Source organism: Eschrichtius robustus, chromosome 2 (genome assembly GCF_028021215.1).
Source record: "Eschrichtius robustus isolate mEscRob2 chromosome 2, mEscRob2.pri, whole genome shotgun sequence".
Classification (NCBI taxonomy): Eukaryota; Metazoa; Chordata; class Mammalia; order Artiodactyla; family Eschrichtiidae; genus Eschrichtius; species Eschrichtius robustus.
The window spans coordinates 109,464,343-109,485,866 of NC_090825.1; the positions used below are offsets into that span (position 1 = coordinate 109,464,343).

A 21,524-nucleotide genomic window follows, 5' to 3' on the forward strand; every position below is an offset into this window, starting at 1 on the left:
GTTTTTGCCAATCTAAAAGGAAAGAACTAAAATCACAACATAGCTTTAATTTTCATTTCCTTATTATGAATGAGACGAAGAATCTTATTAAATGTGTAATGGCCATCTGTATGTGAACTCCCTGGTCTTATCCTTCACCTAATTTTCTACTGAATGGTTCTCCTGTCTTGATTTCTAGGAATTCTTTATATAGAAAGATTACCAGCTGGTTTTATATCCTATAAAAAGGTCTTCCCAGGGTATCATTTATCTTCTAATTTTCTTCATGGTAGTTTTTTTCTTTTTTGTTTGTTTGCTTTTGCTTTGTTTTGCTCACCATCCAAGTTATTTCCGTTTCCTTTTTTATTTGGTTGTCAAATGTGTAAGTCTTTTAACTTTATGGCTTCTGCATTTTGAGCAATAGCTAAAAGGTGTTTTCCACTCCACATATACATAGGAACTCATGTTATCTTTTTGTAATGTCATAGTTTTATTTTTTTTACATTTAAATGTTTGATATACTTGAGATATAAATCTAAGTTTATCTTTCTTATAATTGGCTAATTATCTCAATACCATTTATTAATCTTTACCCTACTGATTTAAGATGATGCCTTTATCATATATTAAATTCCTGTATGTATTTAGATCTACTTCTGATCCTCTATTTCATTCCATTAGTCTATTTATCTATTTATGTTCCAATAATATATTCTTTTAATTATTGAGACTTTAGAGTATATTTTTCAAATCTGGTAGAACTTACTCAACCTCACTACTCTTTCTTTTTCAGTTTTCCAACCTATTATTGCTAATTTCTTTCCATTTGAACTTTAGAATCTGCTATCTAATTCCAGATACCACCACCCACCAAAAATAATAATAATAATAATAATAATAATAACAACAACAATAAGGTTGGCATTTTTATGGAGATAGCATTATTTTACAAAGCAACTTAGAGAGAATGGACAACTTTATGACACTGAGTATTACCCAAAAATATATCTTGCCTTTTCATTTGCTCAAGTAAGCTTTTATGTACCTCAGGAGATTTTTAAAGTTCTAAACATATAGATTTTGTTAAGTTTATGAAAAGGCATTTTTTTTAATTGCTATTTTATTTATTTTTTTAAGGTGCTAAAAAATAAATTAATTTTATTGAGTTCCCAAATGCTTAAAGCACTTGTCCTTTTTTACTTAGAAGCCCCCATGCTTTTTTTTTTTTTTAACATCTTTATTGGAGTATAATTGCTTTACAATGGTGTGTTAGTTTCTGCTTTATAACATAGTGAATCAGCTATACATATACATATATCTCCATATCTCCTCCCTCTTGCGTCTCCCTCCCAACCTCCCTATCCCACAGAATTGCTATTTTAAATGGAGCCTTAGCTTCCTTCATACTTCCAATTGGAAGTTATTTGTATATACTGAGTTTACTGATTTCTGTAGATTAACTTTTATATAGATTCAATTACCTAACCAAATCCTATGTTCCAAATCTGATATCACAATTATGAGTCAACTACTGGCACTTGTACAATGCTTCTGAGTATACAAAACTCTAACACATTAAAATTTATATTCACCTTTCCAAAGTTATTTGAATCTGCTGATGTACAACTTTATTCTTGTATATAACCAATGAAGGCTGAAACATGTGAGTGATGATGTAACTTCACTGGGAACACACGCGCTGGATTATTGTTAATGGATTATTGTTAACACAGAAACAATGTCCAAGATAAAGATAGTATCATATGATCAAATCACACTTGATCCATTTGGCTATATCAGTGTTCAAAGAAACCACATCTCAATAATTTTTACATTTCAACTAGATGATGAATAAGCTCTGAGGATCAAAAGTAAAAAAATAAAAATAAACTTTTACAAAAGAGAGAAGTTTCTTGATTAAAATCACTGAATGTTCAAGAGTCATTTTTCACAGAGTATAACAGAGTTGGAAAATAAATGTTATGAGAAAGCTATACATTGATTAATATAATTTTATTTCAGCATTGTAAGACAATATTCAGGAAACTGCTAATGCCTAAACTATCTCATCATTATGTATGGACCCAAAATATTGTGTAGGAAGTTTAAAATGATCATTTACATCACACAGTCCCTCTTTGCCTATATAGAACTGACATGATTTGATGTTCCAAGGGTATAAGTACAGTAAAGTAGATGAAAAAAATCACTTAGTGATTCCAACAGCTCACAATTTGGGAAAAAACCATGTGTTCTGTAGTGTTCAAAAGGAACATACAAAATCTTCATTAAAGTATTTACAGGATTTTGATAATAAACTTCCTAACTTTTAATTAAAGCTGATAAAAATATGTCCTGAGCATTTACCATGTGTGAGGCAGTGTGCCGTTTAGGAAACAAAGGTGAATAACAGACAAATTTTTTACTTTTTTTTGCAATTTAATAACAAATAAACACACAAATACAGCTCCGATATAGAAGTCTATGAAAGACTATAAACAAAGGACTATGAGAAATACAGCTATGATATAGAAGGTCTATGAAAGACTATAAACAAAGGACTATGAGAATTCTGATGTAGCAGAAAAGAGGAATCAGAGAGGATTCATAAAGTTGTGATACAATAAACCTTGAAAGAAGATAAATCTTCATCTAGGAAGATAGCACATAATATGACGATATATAAAACAACTGAGACTGGAAATATTCAAGGCTGTTTGATTTCTAGTCACTGATGAGTCTAGAGGAAAGTTTGAAAAAGAAGAAGCAGGCTTACAGGAAAATTTCAGAAGACTGAGGAATGAGTGGATGGTATGAGCTTAGAGCTGGTAGACAGATTACTACTGAGAGACTAAGAGACACAGAGAAGAGACTAAGAGATACAAAGGAGAGATTGAGCTGAGACACTGAGGAGAGCTGGAGAGAGAGTGAGGCAGAGAGACTAAGAGACACCAACAAACACTGAGAAGGAAGACTGAGAAGGACAAAAAAGACAGAGACAGAAAAAGACAGAAGGGCATATAAATAAAGGAGAAAGTAAAAGGATAATTATTTTGTTGGTGTTGGGTAAAGAGGCTTTGTGAAGATTTGCAGGCAAAGAAAAAAAGCTAACAGAGGGAAGAAGGAGATATCAGATGGAGAGAAGACAAATGAGACTAATGAAGCATCATTTCAGAAAAGGTAGGCAGAAAGGGTTCAAGAAACAGCATGACACGAGACTCACAAGGCTGTTTAAGACAAAAGGGAAGAATGCTAAAGAAACACAATGAATAGCATCAAGAGAAATAGTAAAGGAGAAGTTATATGCTGCAATTCAATGGAACATCATCAAGCACACAAAAAAACTTCAATAAATATTTGCTAACGAAATAATCAAGAGAGTATTGATTGTCAACCTGTCAGTCTTAGCCAAGTTCTGCTGAGCTATTAGCAGTCTAAATACAAAAAAAACATGCTTATCACATTTGCAGCTAGCCTTAGATTTCAACTGTCTGCTTGACCATCTACAATTCTATGACTCTTAGGCATCTCACCACTCAGCTATTCAAACCAAAACATTGAATTCACCAAAAGCTTCCTTCTCCCTCATCCCCCCACATCCAACCATTCTCTAAGTAACAAGGTGATATTTTCACTATTTTTTAAAAATTGACATATAAGTGACAACAGCATTATATTCATTTCAGATATATGACATAATGATGCAGTATTTGTAATATATATTATGAAATGATCTCCATAATGTCTACTTAACATCCATCACTATGCATAGTTACAAAAAAACTTTTTCCTTGTTATGAGATCTTTTAAGATCTACTCTTTTAGCAGCTTTCAAATATACAATACAGTATTATTAATTATAGTGACCATATGTACATTACATTCCCATGACTTATTTATTTTATAACTGGCAACCTGTATGGAAACCTGTACTTTTTACCCCCTTCACCCATTTTCCCCACCCCCCACACCTGCCTCTGGCAACCACCTATCTGTTCTCTGTATCTATGAGTTCAGTTTTTTTTAGATTCCACGTATAAGTGAGATCATACAGTATTTGTCTTTCTGTGTCTGACTCATTTCACTTAGCATAATGCCCTCAAGGTCTATCCATGTTGTCAAAAACAGCAAGGTTTCCTTCTTTTTTATGGCTGAATTATATGTATTTTTTTTTTTATCCATTCATTCATCAATGGGCACTTAGGTTGCATCCATGTCTTGGCTATTATAAATAATGCTGCAGTGAACACTGGAGTTCATAGATCTTTTCAAGTTAGTGTTTTTATTTTCTCCGGATAAATACCCAGTAGTGGAGCTGCTGGATCATCTCACAATTCTATTTTCAATTTTTTGAGGACTCTCCATACTGTTCTCCATTGTGGCTACATCAATTACATTCCCACAGATAGTGCACAAGGGTTCTCTTTTCTCCACACCCTTACCAACATTCCTCATTTCTTGTCTTTTTGGTAATAGCCATTCTAACAACTGTAAGGTGATACATAATTGCAGTTCTTATTTGCATTTCCCTGATGAGTAGTGATGCTGAGCACCTCTTCATGTACCTGTTGGCCAACTGTATGTCTTCTTTGTAAACTGTCCATTCAGATCTTCTGCCCACTTTTCAATTAGATTGTTTGTTGTTTGCTATTGAGTTGTATGAGTTCTTCATATATTTCAGATATTAACCCCTTACCCAATACATGATTTACAAATATTCTCTCAACTTGGTAGGTTGCCTTTTCATTTTGTTGATGGTTTCCCTTGCTGTGCAGAACTGTTTTAGTTTGATGTAGTCTCACTTGTTAATTTTTTATTTTGTTGCCTTTGCTTCTAGTCTCACATCCAAGAAAATCATTGCAAAGACCAGTGTCAAGTAGTTTACTGCCTATGTTTTATTCTAGGAGTTTTATGGTTTCAGGTCTTATGTTCAAGTCTTTAATCCATTTTGAGTTAGTTTTTGTGTATGGTGTTAAAGAGTGGTCTAGTTTCATTCTTTTGCATGTGGCTGTCCAGTTTTTCCAACATAATTTATTGAAGAGACTGTCCTATCCCATTGCATATTCCTTGGTTCCTTTGTTGTGAGTTAACTGACCACGTATGTGTGAGTTTATTTCTGGACTCTCTACCCAAGTGATTTTTTGAAACATAAACCACATCCCTTCAATGGCTTCCCACTACATTTAGAATATAATCTACACTTCTAACCCAGAGACCTATGAGGCCCTGAATATTCTGGCTCCTGTTCCATCTCTCTCCAATTTCATCTCTAGCTACTTTACATACTACTTTACTATCCTTCCAGCCAAACTGGCCTTCTTTTAGATCCTTTAATTCACTAAGCTCCTAAGTCACCCTGTAGACTGCATTTGCTGGTCCTGCTTAAAGGAATACTCATCCCCTATACCATGCCTTCAATTTCTTGAGATCTCAGGTTGAATGTCACTTCCTCAGTGAGACTTTCCTAATACCCCTACAACCATACTGATAAAAAATGGGTTCCTTCCTGTGGAATCTCATAAGAATTCTGTGTGTTTCTTTCACGGTACCCAATCACAATTTGGAATTATTTATTTATTTATTTGTTTGTTCAATGTTCACCTCCCTAAGAATGTCTAATCGCAGGCACCAAGAGGGTAGAGACTGCTAAATCTCCAAAAGCCTAGTGCTCTGTAGATACTTAGTCATTTGCACAACCAAACAATACTTTAAGAAAATTTTGCAATTTTGTTTTCTTGTCAGATTGAAAAAAGTGTCCAGAGAATGGTTAAGAAATCTAAGCAAAGCACAATCTCCAGAAAATTAAAAAATGTGTTACTAATCAAAGAACATCATAAAACCTGACAATCAAAATAACTCAAAAATTAGGCAAGTACTTATTATATGCCACCTAAGTAGATGATGAGGATGCTATTATAAGTAAGACAACAGACCACATCCAATGTATCAAATTTTTCTAAGAACACAAAATCTCAAGTACAAACTCCCAAGTCCCGAAAAATAGTTTGTCTATTAAAAAATAACTTTTTGTCTATTAAAAGTCAATTCTAGTTGTTTACTGAAATGTTAGTGAAAATTGTCAGTTTAGGGAAGGAGAGAAAACACAATTCCAGGCTTCCATTTCCAGATTATAGATCCAGGCGATGGAGAGTCTTTACATCTGAGAGTTTAATAGAAGCAGCAGCAGCAAAACAACAGCAATCACTTGGGTTTTCTTGGATGACCAAGTGAATGGCCATTTGTTACTGCTAAACTAGTCATAAAATATTTCAAAATATGACGTTCAAAGTCAACAGAATAGATGTTCTTGCTACTGCTGTATAGTATGGGAAAATATGATGAACTAAGGGCTACAGATTTAACTTGCTTTGTACCTTCAGACAAATAATTTCACCTCTCTAGGTCACACTTTCCACAATCATAAGATGAGAGATTTGTACCAGATCCACTTTAACAATCCCTGTAGCTCTAGCCACATCTCATAATACAAGTATATAAGTAAATACATGTTAAACTAAAATTTTCTCTGGTACTAGACCAATGCAAATAAGGCAAATGTTTTTTCCTTTAAAAATTCTCAAAATCAGTGATTTAAATTTTAATAACATGGTAAAAATGTTTTGTACTGACAAATAAAAGTACCATAACTGAAATCTTACTCATTCCTTCTTGAATTAAAATATTTGACATTAAATTTGAACCAAATCAATAATGATGCTCACCGATACTGATATGTCCTCATTTTTTCTCTTAACACTGGAGTCAAACAAGACATTTCTCCCTCGTCTTTCACAGTCTTGATATACAATTAGTCGAATTTGGCTTGGATCAAACTCTGGCAAAGGCCAACTTTAAAGAAAAATAAAGATTCATTAGAATTACTTTAATAAATATTCCACATAAACTTCTAGAAATAAAACCTATATAATGAAACCCAAAGTTGTACTACTGCTCAAGATAACACAGAAGAACTTTATATAAAATACCACCATTTAGTTTCACCATTTAGTTTAGGGCTGAAAATTTACACAGCTATGACATTTTAGATTAAAAAGAAAGAATAAAATCTGTGGCAAGTATCACTTAGTGTATATGAAATATAGTCATCTCACATGAATCTAAAAATAGCTAACAATAAAAATATGTAAGTACATTTAATATAATGAAAATACATATTAATTTCCTGGCATGGACTCAGATGGCATAAGGCTAACCCAGATTTTTAAATACTTTTGTTACTTTAATATCAAAATGAAAAAACAGAAACAGTTTTTAGTTTAAATAACAGTAGCTAATTCCTTATAAAACAAAAACAAGTAAAGTGATGAACAACAAAATGGGGTAGAAATCCTCATATATAGTTGGTGTGAGTGAAAATGGTATAATCTCTTTAGAGAATAGTTTTTTAAATATGTACACTAATTAGACAAATTTAGTAAAAATGAAGCTGACCCAGCAATTCCATTCCAGAAAAGTATGCCATTATACAAGAATGTTCATAGCAGCACTGTTCATAATAGCTGAAAACTGGACACTATTCATATACCTACCAACCAAATGGGTAAATATTCATACTATGAAACACCACACAACGAACATAATGAATGAACTTCAGCTACAGGCAAAAACATAAATGGACTGTGAACAAAAGAAATTAGACAATGACACACAATGACACCCATAAACATAGTTACTGTATTTTGCCATTTATAGGAAGATTTAAATCAGGTAAAGTTTTATCAAGGGATGAATATTTAGTTTTTAAAACTATAAGCAAAACAAAGGAAATGATGGCTTCAAAAGTTTGGAGAGTGGCTATATCTGGGAGTTAGGTGAGGGTGGTGAGGGTTATACCAGGAGGACTGGGGCACTGCGGATGTTCTATTTTTTGACTTGATAATGTTTACACAGATACAGTACCCAGAGGAAAAAAAAAGAAAGTCCACTGCATTTGTTTTGTGTACATTATATTTCACAATTAAAAAGACTAATGGAGTGAGTGAGATGAGGAGGAGAGGGAAAGAGAGAAAACAATGAATTGTATGATGGAGATACTAATCTAGTGAACTGAAGGCACTACAACATGTAGGACAGTTGCCAAGAAAGAAGAGAACTGTCGTTCCAGGAGCTGTCTGTTGTTAGGCTGAATGGTCAATTCCTCACAATTCATCAGTCACAGCATTTGATTGCGTTCCTTCATTTCCTTAAGAGAACCTTAACCCTAACCCTATCGATGCATGTTAAAAAATCCATAACTGGCAACATAACACATCTTCATCCCAAATCTTGACAGCAAATACAATTTTAGTTTTCCTGTATTTAATCCTTAGCAAATGTCTATGAATTGATGAAAAACTTATCCTAGACATTCAAGCTAAACCAGAGATTCATCCTTAGACCACAATGATTTGCATTCCCCTGAACAGCTTTTACTAAACTGTGCTTTGATGTTATGCAAAGGAAACTATAAAAGGACAGACTGATATGGAATTAAAATCAGGAATCTGGTCTCAAAGAAACCAAGAAAGAGGAGGACTTTAGAGAGGAAGAAGAAATACCACAGTTGCTACTAAAAAGCATCCACTAGCTTTAGAAACAAAGAAGTCACTGGTGACCATGACAAGGACAGTTCTAAGGATAGAGTACAGGGGTCAAACTGCAGAGAATTGAGGACTAAATGAGAGTAAATAGTGAGTTTAAGACAAATGTCAAGGAAAGAGAAAAAGAAAAGGAATCATGAAGTAGAGTGACAGCTATTTTGTTATTAAAAAGGACACATCTGAACATGTTTACATATTCATGACAAAGAATGTGAAGTGGAAGGGAGATGGTGGCTGACAAAGTAAGGCGTCTAAGGAAGTGGATGAGGATAGGATACAGAGTACAGATGAAAGGGTTAACCTCAGAAGAAATGATAACCCCTTTGCTAGGACAGAAAGGAAGCAAAGATGGACATGGATACAGAAAGATTTATAAATATGAAGGTAAGGATGAGGGGACTCATGTCTAAGAGTCCTATATTCTTTGTAAAGTAGGTGAAGGAAAATAAAGGATAGGTTGTAAAATGTAGGGACAGTAGAGAGTAAAAAGTGAGCAGTCTCTGTGGCAAAATAAAATATGTTGACTAGGAAACGTAAGATTTCTTGGAAATTCTCCCCTTTCCCCACTGGTAACCACTAGTTTGTTCTCTGTATCTGTGAGTCTGTTTCTTTTTGTTATATTCACTAGTATGTTTTATTTACACATATAAGTGATATCATACAATATTTGTCCTTCTCTGTCTGACTTACTTCATAAGCATGTGGGGTGATGAAATGTTCTGGAATTAGATAGCAGTTATGGCTGCATAACTCTGTGACTATACTAAAAAACCACTGAACTGTATACTATACACAGGTGAATTTTACAGTATGTGAAATTTATCTCAACAATAATAAAAAAGTTAGAATGCTTTGCTCCTGAACTTATCTAAGCATTTGTAAAGTATTCTCTGTTAACTCAAAATAAGATTATATGTAAAAGCTTAAATTATAAAGCTTCTAGAAAGAAACACAGAGTATCTATACAATCAAGGAGTACAAAGAGTTCTTAAAAAAGACACAAAGGTTATTAAGCATAAAAGAAAAATTGATAAATTGGACTTCATTAAAATTTAAAACTTGCACATCAAAAGGCAAAATTTTTTTAAAAGGCAAGTCATAAACTGGAAGAAAATATTTGCAATGTATATAAATGACGAAGGACTTGTAAACAGCCTATACAAAGAACTCCTACAAAGCAATAAGACAAACCATTCGCCCAATTTTAAAATGGGTGAAAGGCTTGGGCATTTCACATAAGGAGATATATAAATGGTGAAGGAACAAAGCACATGGAGAAGATGCTAACAGTATTAATCATCAGATAAATGAAAATTAAAACCCTTCCACAAAAGACTAATAACATTAGTTGTTGGTAAGAATATGAAGCATGTGGAATCTTATACATCGTTGGTAGGAGTATAAAAGGGTACAACCATTTTAGAAAATTATTTGGCAGCTATGACCCAGCAATTCTTTTCATAGATACTTATCCAGTAGAAATGAAAATATATGTTCAAAGACTTTCATAAAAATGCTTCTTGCAGCTTTATTCCTAATAGCAAAAAACCGGGAACACCCAAATGACCATCAATGGGAGAATGGATAAACAAGCTATGATGCATTCTACATTGAAATACTATGCAGAAATAACAAGGAATGAACTACTAGTCATAACATAGGTGAATTCTGAAAGAATGTTGAGTGAAAAAAATCCAGACACAAAAGCATACATATTGGTAATTCCATTTATATGTAGTTCTAGACCAGGTAAAACTAATCTATGGTGATAGAAACCAAAGCAGTGCTTGGGCAGGGGCAGGGTATGAAGGGAATGGACTAGAAAGGTGTATGAAGGAACTTAATGGAGTGACTGAAATGTTCTATATATTTACTGGGGTTTTAGTTAAACAAATGTATACATTTTTCAAAATTAATCAAATTATACACTTAATAATGTGTGCTTTTTGGGCTTCCCTGGTGGCGCAGTGGTTAAGAATCTGCCTGCCAATGCAAGGGACACGAGTTCAAGCCCTGGTCCTGGAAGATCCCACATGCCACAGAGCAACTAAGCCCATGTGCCACAACTACTGAAGCCCGTGCACCTAGAGCCCATGCTCCGCAACAAGAGAAGCCACTGCAATGAGAAGCCCACACACCGCAACGAAGAGTAGCCCCCGCTCACCGCAACTAGAGAAAGCCCGTGCGCAGCAACGAATGCCCAACTCAGCCAAAAATAAAAACAATAATAAAAATAAATAAATAATAAATGGGCAGAAGACCTAAATAGACATTTCTTCAAGGAAGACATACATTGCAGCAACATGGATGGACCTAGAGTTTACCATACTAAGTGATCTAAGTCAGACAAAGAAAGACAAATAACATATGATATCACTCATATGTTGGAATCTGATTTTTAAAAATGATACAAGTGAACTTATTCACAAAATAGAAGCAAATTTACAGATATCAAAAACAAACTTATGGTTACCAAAGGGGAAACATGGGGGGGAGGGAAATATCAGGAGCTTGGGATTAACATACACACACTACTATATACAAGACAGATAAGCAACAAGAACCTACTGTATAGCACAGGGAACTCTACTCAATATTCTGTGATAACCTATATGAGAAAAGAATCTGAAAAATAATGAATACATGTATATGTATAACTGAATCACTTTGCTGTACACCTGAAACTAATATAACATTGTAAATCAACTATACTCCAATAAAATAAAAAAATAAAAATTAAATTAAATAAATTTACAGGGAAAATGTAAAAAAAGAAGACATACAGATGAAAAGATGCTCACCTTCGCTAATTATTAGAGAAATGTAAATCAAACAACAATGAGGTATCACCTCACACAGGTTAGAATGGCTATCATCAAAAAGCCTACAAAAAATAAACACTGGAGAGGGTGTGGAGAAAAGGGAACCTTCCTACCCTGTTGGTGGCAATGTCAACTGGTACAGCCACTATGGAAAACATTTATGGAGGTTCCTTAAAAACCTAAAAATAGAGCTACCATATAATCCAACAATCCCACTCTCCTGGGTATATATCTGGAAAAAACCCCAAAAAACTCTAATTCAAAAAGATACATGCACCCCAATATTCACAGCAGCACTATTTACAACAACTAAGACATGGAAAATCAAAGACTTTAGAATGATCCTTTATTAACTAGAAGCCAAACTCTGACATCTAATTCACCATATTTTCCACTTCATTGCATTTCCTCTTTTTAAAATTTATTTATTTATTTATTTATTTATTTATTTATTTATTTATTTATTTATTTATTTATTTATTTATTTTTGGCTGTGTTGGGTCTTCGTTTCTGTGCGAGGGCTTTCTCTAGTTGCGACAAGCGGGGGCCACTCTTCATCGTGGTGCGCGGGCCTCTCACTATCGCGGCCTCTCTTGTTGCGGAGCACAGGCTCCAGACGCGCAGGCTCAGTAGTTGTGGCTCACGGGCTCAGTTGCTCCGCGGTGTGTGGGATCTTCCCAGACCAGGGCTCGAACCCATGTCCCCTGCATTGGCAGGCAGATTCTCAACCACTGCACCACCAGGGAAGCCCACATTTCCTCTTTTTATCAGAATTTAACTGAAGACATAATTAAGCCTAATCATTAACAGTGGTAAGCACACTATAACCACTCACAAAAGCTGTCTATATACTACAGCAAAGCTATCCTCAGTATTAAGCTATTGTACTGAGCATAATATTAATTTAAACATTAGTAAGAAAACTGTTCAGTGATGAACCACAAATTATTTTAAGACTCTACATGGATGTTATTTATAATTTATGTCAGCTTATCTGCTCTGTATGTCTTTTATCTGACACCTTCAAAGAATGTTAATGAAAAATAAACATGCTGGAATAGACAACTCCCTTTACACAATGACAGAGCAACTCAGAAGACCATATGAATTTCTATAATACATGTTACTGGCTATGAAATTAAAGCTAAATCATGCATTCTCAATGAGAGCAAGATGGCTTCCAAAGAAGCAAATTTGGTTAATGGGGGGAGAAGGGGGAAAGAAGACCAAAACCAAACTTGGGTGTTACAATGGGTGTGGACCTCCAAAAGGCCATAATACGTAAGAAAATACACAATATATCTGTGGTATTAAAAGTTCAAGGGGGGAGGGTGGCAATTAAGGGAAATAATGTCTAAAAAATGCTCTCTAGCAGGATGATAATGTTAAAAAAAAAAAGACTGAGAAACACCAGACTAAACACTAGTTTGTATCTCAACACATTACCTAAATAAGACATTTTCACTTCAACTTGAATAATCTCTTACTAAACAGTATATTCAGCACACCTATGGATTTTAACTTCATTCATTCAATAATTATTTGTACAGTGCCTACTATGTACCTGGCACTATGTTAGTTGTTCTCTCCTGAGCCTTATCCATCACTGGTGTCTCACTGAAATGGAAACATGCAAGATGATGCAGAACAACTCTGAGAAAACATTAACAACCTGTCCTCTTGTGAGAAATGGAGAGAGCAGCCCAGTTTCAAAAGCTATGCATGTATTGATAGATTAATTGCCTCAGTACTGGAAAACATTTTGAATTTGATAAAGGATAAATTACTGAGGAAGGAAGGAAACAATGGTTGGAGGGAGATAGAGAAGGAAGAATGCTAAATTAGGCTACAAGTGACAAGCAAAAAGCTTTCCCAACCTAACACTGACATGCCAAGAACTGGTCACCATCAGAACCTCAAAGCACCAGAGCCAAAAGTACCAGAGCCAACTGGAGAAACATTTTCTGTACATGGGGAAAGTGATCTGAGTTTTTTAAAACCTGCAGACAGATTTTGCTTTAGAAAAATCTGCTGCTAACTAGCCAATGTTTAAATACATCTCCTGAAAGCAAAGTATAGAAGTCTTACAATGCTTTTTTACTTTAGATAACATTTTAATTTTTTGGTCCCATGATGGAGAAATAACATTCACTATTCCCTCTGTAAAACACACTGACCAGCAAAGGACTGGCAAACGAATGCATATTTACATGCTTTAAGCTGAAAATAAAATGTTACAATGTATACAATAAATTCCTCACTTCAACTGACTTTTCCACTAAACTCTAAGTCCCAACTGTATCAGATAAGAGAGCTTCTTATTTTCCTTTTGATATATTTACTGTGCATTTAAAAAAACAATCATTGTGAACATATGGTCTATATCAGCAATTCCCAATCATTCTAGTAAAAGGACACCTTGTTTTTTTTGAGACACACACACACTTTATTTCTTGTAAGGCAAAAACACATTAATCACTTCAGAGCATTTATGTAAAAAGATTTTGTTCTTGAGGACTAGCAAATTTAAATCTGAATGTCTTTGTGTATGAGTGTGTGAGTGAGTATGTGTGTGTGTGTGTGTGTGTGTGTGTATGTGCGCGTGAACAAATATGAATGGAAAGATAGAAGGGACATATAAAGAAAATCACCCAAGATTCTTTGCCCCTTACCTAAGTAGAATTAAAAACTATGTCAAATCACATACTTAAAAGCACAAAGAAAAATTGATTTGTGGTTTTATGGAAGTAGGTCATTTAGTGTGAAGGTTATATTTCACAGTCTCTTAACTATTCTACCTTATTCTCAATCCAGGTCTTTAAAAAGAAAAGAAAAGAAAAAAGCATAATGCTTATCAACACTTAGCTAGGTATGATAAGAGTCTAACAGACAGTAAGTGAACTACATTTTCTGACTCTGTCCAAAATTTGAGAGCTGGTGCAGTCTATCCATGGTGTTAAGGGGGCAATGTGAATATACTGATGGCTACTACTAATAAGTCTGTCATCATTGTGAAATTTTGTATTTGGAGGACATGAAAAAATGAGTCCATCAATGTTGAGCAAATAATATACTGTACATGGCTTCTCTGGATAATCAAGAAACATTAAACTTCAATAAAACTCATCTACTAAGGTAATATCTAATTCTCCTATTGCAAGGAGACTTGTGAACATGAGCAGGGGATTAGCACTGGTTTCATCATCATTTTTTCTATTCATCAATAAAAAACTTAATTTAAAAATTTTTTACTACATAAGAACACATGTTTATTACAGAAGAATTTGAAGATATAGGTAAGTGATAAGAACATAATTAAAAGCATCCATAACCTCCTACCCATTTTAGTAAGATATTCTTTCCTTTTATCTAAGCAAAATATGTATCTATATGTATAAACATAACCTTTAAAAATACAATAGCTATAAAATTAAATGAAAAATCCTCTGGGTAGCTAAACCACTCTGGGTTTTATGGTAACATACGTTGGAGGGTGCAGCCAAGAGCCCCCATGGGTCCTCTGAATCACAGGAGCATGCCCATGATATAGAGTAGATATGGTGACATTTATCAACAACAACGTCTATGTTTTCATGGATCCTAACAATATACATAATACGAAAAGGACATGTTTTTAATGTTAAAAAAATTTTAGCATCCAGTAACTGAGAAAATATGACTGAAAGCTACTACAAATTCAATATAGTATTAATAAAAGAACATATATACACCTGGATTACATATGCATCAGACAACTGCTTACTCAGTTTATAGACAGTACTCAATGTTTTTGTAGAGTTAAGTACTCAATATGATAATTCTACCCCAACTCAAGGGTTGAAAGACCTAATGTCAGAATATATACATAATTAGAGGAACCATATATAGAAAATTATAGGAACCATAAAATACATGTAAACGTTACATTATAGAAAGTTTTTAAAGAATGGAAAATATTGATCACTATTCAGAGTATTACTGCATTTCTACTAGGAATCACACAACTAAAGAAGTGCTTAAAATAATTAATTTTCTTAGGTAGATAGGATCACCAGTGACAAGGTGCTGTTATTGCACCAATTTTGTTTTCAATATAATTTAACTGATTTTGTAAACAGCGGAAATTCCCCCCAGATTAACAACTTGTAATCATTTTAGGTTATATTTTGTTTTGGCTTATCATGTTTCAATATCTTCCTGAATACAATAGTGAGAAGCTGAGAGAGAGAGCAATATAACAGAACTTCAATTAATTCACTGAACAAATGAGTGAATGAGTGACTATTTCAGGAGATACCATTTTAATGCTGGAAGCCTACATTATAGACTTTATGTAATTATTTCTCTATCTAAGGAATTATAATCCTCTAACCTGACTGAAAAATAACCCCATGATTTATTTGTTAATCTCAGTTCCAAAGAATTCAAGGATCAATTTAGGTCTTTTTCTTCTCAGAAAAATCATGATTTTCATATAGGCTGCTAACATCTAATGATTCTTCTCCAACTACATTTTAATAAACTAAATATTATAATAAAACTAGTTAATCTTTATTTTTTTAATTTGTATTTATTTATTTATTTAGGCTGCACTGGGTCTTCGTTGCAGTGCGCGGGCTTCTCTAGTTGTGGCATGCGGGCTTCTCTAGTTGTGGCACCCAGGCTCTAGAGCATGTGGGCTCAGCAGTTGTGGTGCGTGGGCTCTCTAGTTGTGGCATATGGGATTCTTAGTTCCCCAACCAGAGATCGAACCCAGGCCCCCTATATTGGGAACGTGGAGTCTTAACCACTGGACCACCAGGGAAGTCCCAAGACGAGTTAATCTTTAATATGTTTATTTTCAGTCATACTAAGTTCAATTATACCCAGAATATTAATGAAATCCTAATGACTGTCATTTACATTTCTATGACAAGTATAGTCAGCTACTTGGCTATAGGATTACTATCTTCATTTAATCAAATTAGGTAATACATGTGAAAAAATACCGTAAGATAAAAATATAAATTATTACCAGCATTAGGTAAAATCCCCAAATTCATTTATACTTATCCCATAATCTAACATGTATAAAATAATATGCACAAAGTAAAATTTACATAAAGTATTTCAGAGAAGAAAAAGTGACAATCTATAACATGAATTCTTTGTGAAATGGAACCTCAGCAACAGCAAATTTCCATACCATGAGAGGATACCATGTATCATATCTGCTATCATATTTTACTTAGTATTTTTCAGCAACACCTAGGCCCAACTGAAATACACCTGACCTATGTGGTTTTTAACTTTCTGACATTAATTCTACATACCTGAGAACTTAAACTGCAGTGAAACACTGGAAGAATGTTAAAACGAGCTAAAACAATTGAGAGAGCCAGTATCCATTTTGTTCAACTGGGTTACACATATTGAAAAAGTATTTTTAAATATTTTTAATCCTACTTTCATAGTAGGATTTATTTAAAATATAAAATCAATGTACCTTAGTCTAAATTCACTACTAATTCAAATCATTTAATTCTAGTCATAAATGTGTGGGGACACACAATTAAGATGTTTACAAGAGCATCAAAAATACTACCAGATAAATTCAGATCTATATCAGTAAAATTAAAGAATAACATCAACTATAAAATAACTGGATTATGATCAATAAGCTGACTAATACAATGTCAAGTTTTCAATTTAAATTTTATTTATAAATATGTGTATGAGATAAACAAAAGTACACTGCTCTTCAAATAGCTGTAGTGAGCGTTCCTACGTAAACATGAGAAAGAAGAGCAGTAAATGACAGAGAGTAAGACACACATAACGCCAAGGACTAAAATGTAGTATTTATAGAGACTTTAAGATAATGAGTACCACCTGCTCAAAACATTCTCAAGCCCTTCTAATTAGATTTATAACCATAATTTTAATCAATTATTCATAAAATAAGTCTACCTAAAATCGCAGCATTAAAATGGTTACATTACTAAATTTATAACTAGATTTGGGCTGATTTTGACATTAACAACATTTGAAAATAAAATCTTAAGCTGTATGTTAGTAGCATCTCTATTTCTCTTAAGCAATTCTGCTTTTCAAAATCCCTAAAAACTCCAGTTATGTACAAATGCCAACCCAGGTTAATAATAGCAATGAACCATATTCATCTGAAACCACAAGACTGTCAGGTGACATACCAAAAAGCCTGAATTTAACTCAAATAAAAGCCTCTCCATGCTGCAATGCAAAAAGGCTTAATCCTAGCAACAGGACCATGGGACACTGGGAGCTTTTAAGAAATCTACTGCCAATGACAAAATCTATTTTTTGCAAAAGGTCCATCTATCCAGTCCTACCATTTCATAAGTGACATCCTGTTCTTTTGTTTCACCGAAGAATCTGGGATTTTTACAGAAACAAATTATGACTGACTACTTTTCAATTCTTTTATCTCTTCTACTAAAAATATATGATTAAAGAAAATCAACCTGAGTATTCTATAAACCAAGTGCCGTCCTGGCCAGTGGTACAGACTAGGAATGCCAACTTGTTTTAAGGGTTCTTTAACTCCACAAGGGCAGGTCCTAGGCAGAGTACTCAGGCAACCATAGCTAGAACCCAACTCTTCAACAACCCCCATCTATGAGGAACTCAGGTTCATCTAATAAACAAGAAAACAGAATAGCGCCTTTCTCAACTTCCCTGTGTCCCAACTCTGTCATTTCAAACAAGTACACACACACACACATTCTTAAAAGCCACAAGCTTGTGTTCTACCCAGATGACACACAACTAAAAAGCAGGCCCTAATGATCACAGGACCCAGAAAGGTCAATATGAAAATTGGTTCACAAATCTGAACTCTACGTTGAATTCACATAGACAAGTCTAACACAAAATACTACCTTTGAATTTATAAACTTCAATACATCTATCAAGTTACATTACTTGGTTGGTTCATGAAATAGAAACATTTCAGCTTGCTTTAAAAACACTGTCTTTCTCTGGGTATTTGCATTTTAACATATATCAGCATATTCTTCCAGAAAAAACAGAGGGTGCATCTGTGTATTATGCTGATGTGACAAATGCAGTAAGTAACAGAATTGCCTTAATATAATGGGCTATTAAACCAAATCCTAACAGACAATATGCTAAAACCAAGAATCATTCTCCACACCCAACATGACATAAACAGAATGGGCTCTCAATCAGCCAAACTTGGATTTAAATCCCAACTCTGCCACATACTGACTGTGATCTTAGAAAAGTGTCTTAACTTCTCTAGTCCTCAGATTTCTCATCTATAAGACAGGACTATCTCTTTGATTAGTATAGGGAGAGTGTGTTATCTCAACACTTAAAACACTGTCACACAGATCAAGATTTCAATAAACATTTGGTGAATTACTGATACTGTTACTAGAAGTATCTCTTCCAAGTACAATGCTTTCTTGTCCTAGTTATAAAAACTATAACTTTATTTTAATTGTAATACTTTATAATTAATTCTAATAGTCCTGCTACTTGTTAAAGATATATAAAATCTGCCACAGTGGTTCTAGAGCTTCACCACAATTCATTAGGCAGAAACTTTTAAAATCCATCTTTCATGTGTGGGGAGCAGGGGATATATGGGAAATTTCTGTACCTTCCATTCAATTTTGCTGGGACCTAAAATTGCTCTAAAAACTTAAGTTTGTTTTTTTCAGTAATATTTATATATTTTTTCAAATTATTTTCCATTATAGGTTATTATAAGATATTGAATATAGCTCCCTGTGCTATACAGTAAATCCTTGTTGCTTATCTATTTTACAGTAGTGTGTATCTGTTAATTCCATACTCCTAATTTATCCTCCCCACCCTTCCCCTTTGGTAACCATAAGTTTGTTTTTCTATGTCTGTGAGTCTGTTTCTGTTTTGTGAATAGATTCATTTGTATTATTTTTTAGATTCCACCCAGAAATGATATCATACAGTATTTGCCTTTTTCTCTCTGACTTATTTCACTTAAAACGTAAGTCTATTTTTAAAAATCTTTTTTTTTAACATCTTTATTGGAGTATAATTGCTTTACAATGGTGTTAGTTTCTGCTTTATAACAAAGTGAATGAGCTATACATATACATATATCCCCATATCTCTTCCCTCTTGCGTCTCCCTCCCACCCTCCCTATCCCATCCCTCTAGGTGGTCACAAAGCACCAAGTTGATCTCCCTGTGCTATGTGGCTGCTTCCCACTAGCTATCTATTTCACATTTGGTAGTGTATATATGTCCATGCCACTCTCTCACTTCATCCCAGCTTATCCTTCCCCCTCCCTGTGTCCTCAAGTCCATTCTCTACATCTGCGTCTTTATTCCTGTCTTGCCCCTACGTTCTTCAGAACCAAAAAAATCCATCTTTGATTATTTAAGTTAGAAGCCTGCATAAAGACATAAAAGTAAATTGAATAAATTTACAGATCCAACATTTCAGGGCTCATTCATGACAGACTTGTGATACAAATCTGGGTTTAATATAATCAGATATAAGCATGTTTGCTGCAGCACTAAATGTATTAAGGGGAAAAAATAAAAACAACTAAAATGCCCATCAATAAGAGACTTGCAGGAATTGCAGTACCTTCATTCAGTGGAACACTGTGTAAGCCTTTAAAAGTGTAAGACAGAGCTGTATATAAAGATCTCCAAGGTACTTATTACATGAAGAAAACAAGGTTCAAAAGAACATGTACACCATCAGACTCTGCTCCAAGGAATACAAAATAACTTGATAACCTTCATAATCTTATGGCAGAACATGATGTGTTTTTTCACTGAAAAGTTTCAGGATAGAAAAGAACTAGCCAGAGAAAAGTCTGATGTCCACTAGCTCAAAAACTAGCAAAGTACCATAACACTAAGAAACAATGGAAGAAAAAGGACGTGTTCCAAAACAGGAAAAAAAAGAGGAAAGCCAATAGCTGAATTAATTAAAAGTTTACTTCTCTAACGTCAACCTACAAAAGTCTCCATTCACCTAGATACTCAACCAAAAATCCAGAGGTCACCAAGTCCTGTTTATTCTATCTCACTGCTTAAATTAGTCTCCCAGTCTCTCCTGCTTTCCTCCAATTTATTCTCCACAGTGTACCTAAAGTGGGAAAACCTTAACATGTCACTCATTTAACTTAAAAATTCCTGGTTAATACCTCATTGCTCTCTGGATAAAGATCTAACTTCTTAATAGATTTGGCTCTTACCTATTGTCTCCTCCTCCCACCTCCTGTCATATCCACTTCAATCAGTTCTTTAGATGCAACGTTTTCACTTCAAGCTTCTTCATTGTGCTTTTTCTTTGGTCTAGCACACTTTTTTCTGTCCTCCCCTATTAGCCTGGCTCATTTTTCAGGTCTCAGCTCATATGTTACTTCCCACAAGAAGCCTTCCTCGTCATTCCAATCCTCCACCCTACATCTGGAATAGGTTCCCTTCCCATGTGCCTCCATAGCATTCCTCTCTCTACCTCAATGGAGCTCTAAACTGACACTCTGTACATCCTCCATTCTGGCACTGAAGAGACTACTGTCGTAATTGCTTATTTATTGTCTCCATTTCTACTGGACCATAAGCTCTGTGAGGATGGGACCATACTTCTCTTGTGCATAGCTGTATTCTATGGTTGACATTTAGTAGCCTGTCAATAGATCAAAACTAAAAACTAATGTTTGAATGAACTCTCATGAATTTTTTTGTATCTTGAGATCAGTTTAATGTTAACAAAACATGAAATAGGATTTTAGTTTAGTTTTTTTTTTTTTTAATGAGAATGAAAAAATATCTCAGTACCTACTTGTCATTTCAGGGGGATAATGCATTCAGTATTCCCTCCCAACTCTTTATCCTTAAAAGCGAGAATAATTATTCTAAACATAATATAAACTGACTATACTATCCTCTTTTCCTTTTCCAAAATTGGGGGAGAGGGGTCCCAAACATAAATATTAGGGAGATTTTATGTGAAGCTAACAGAACGTTTAACTTTAAATGTCCCTTTTTTTCCTTTAATTTTCCCTTTCAGTGCTGATCAAATTTAAATTCATAAATATTTTTTTAAAGAGTTTTTAAAATATTTGGAACTCAC

The 21,524-nt window shown here is 34.1% G+C and overlaps 1 protein-coding gene across 2 annotated transcripts in view; it reads right to left on the reverse strand.

Moving 5' to 3' along the window:
• The window catches only part of FNIP1 (folliculin interacting protein 1), a 127,102-nt gene that overhangs the window by 71,043 nt on the left and 34,535 nt on the right, over positions 1-21,524 (reverse strand). For both annotated transcript variants that reach the window (XM_068535823.1, XM_068535824.1), the window contains exon 2: positions 6,702-6,828. In XM_068535823.1, the coding sequence (XP_068391924.1) occupies positions 6,702-6,828 (127 nt within the window). The remainder of the gene's footprint in view (positions 1-6,701; positions 6,829-21,524) is intronic.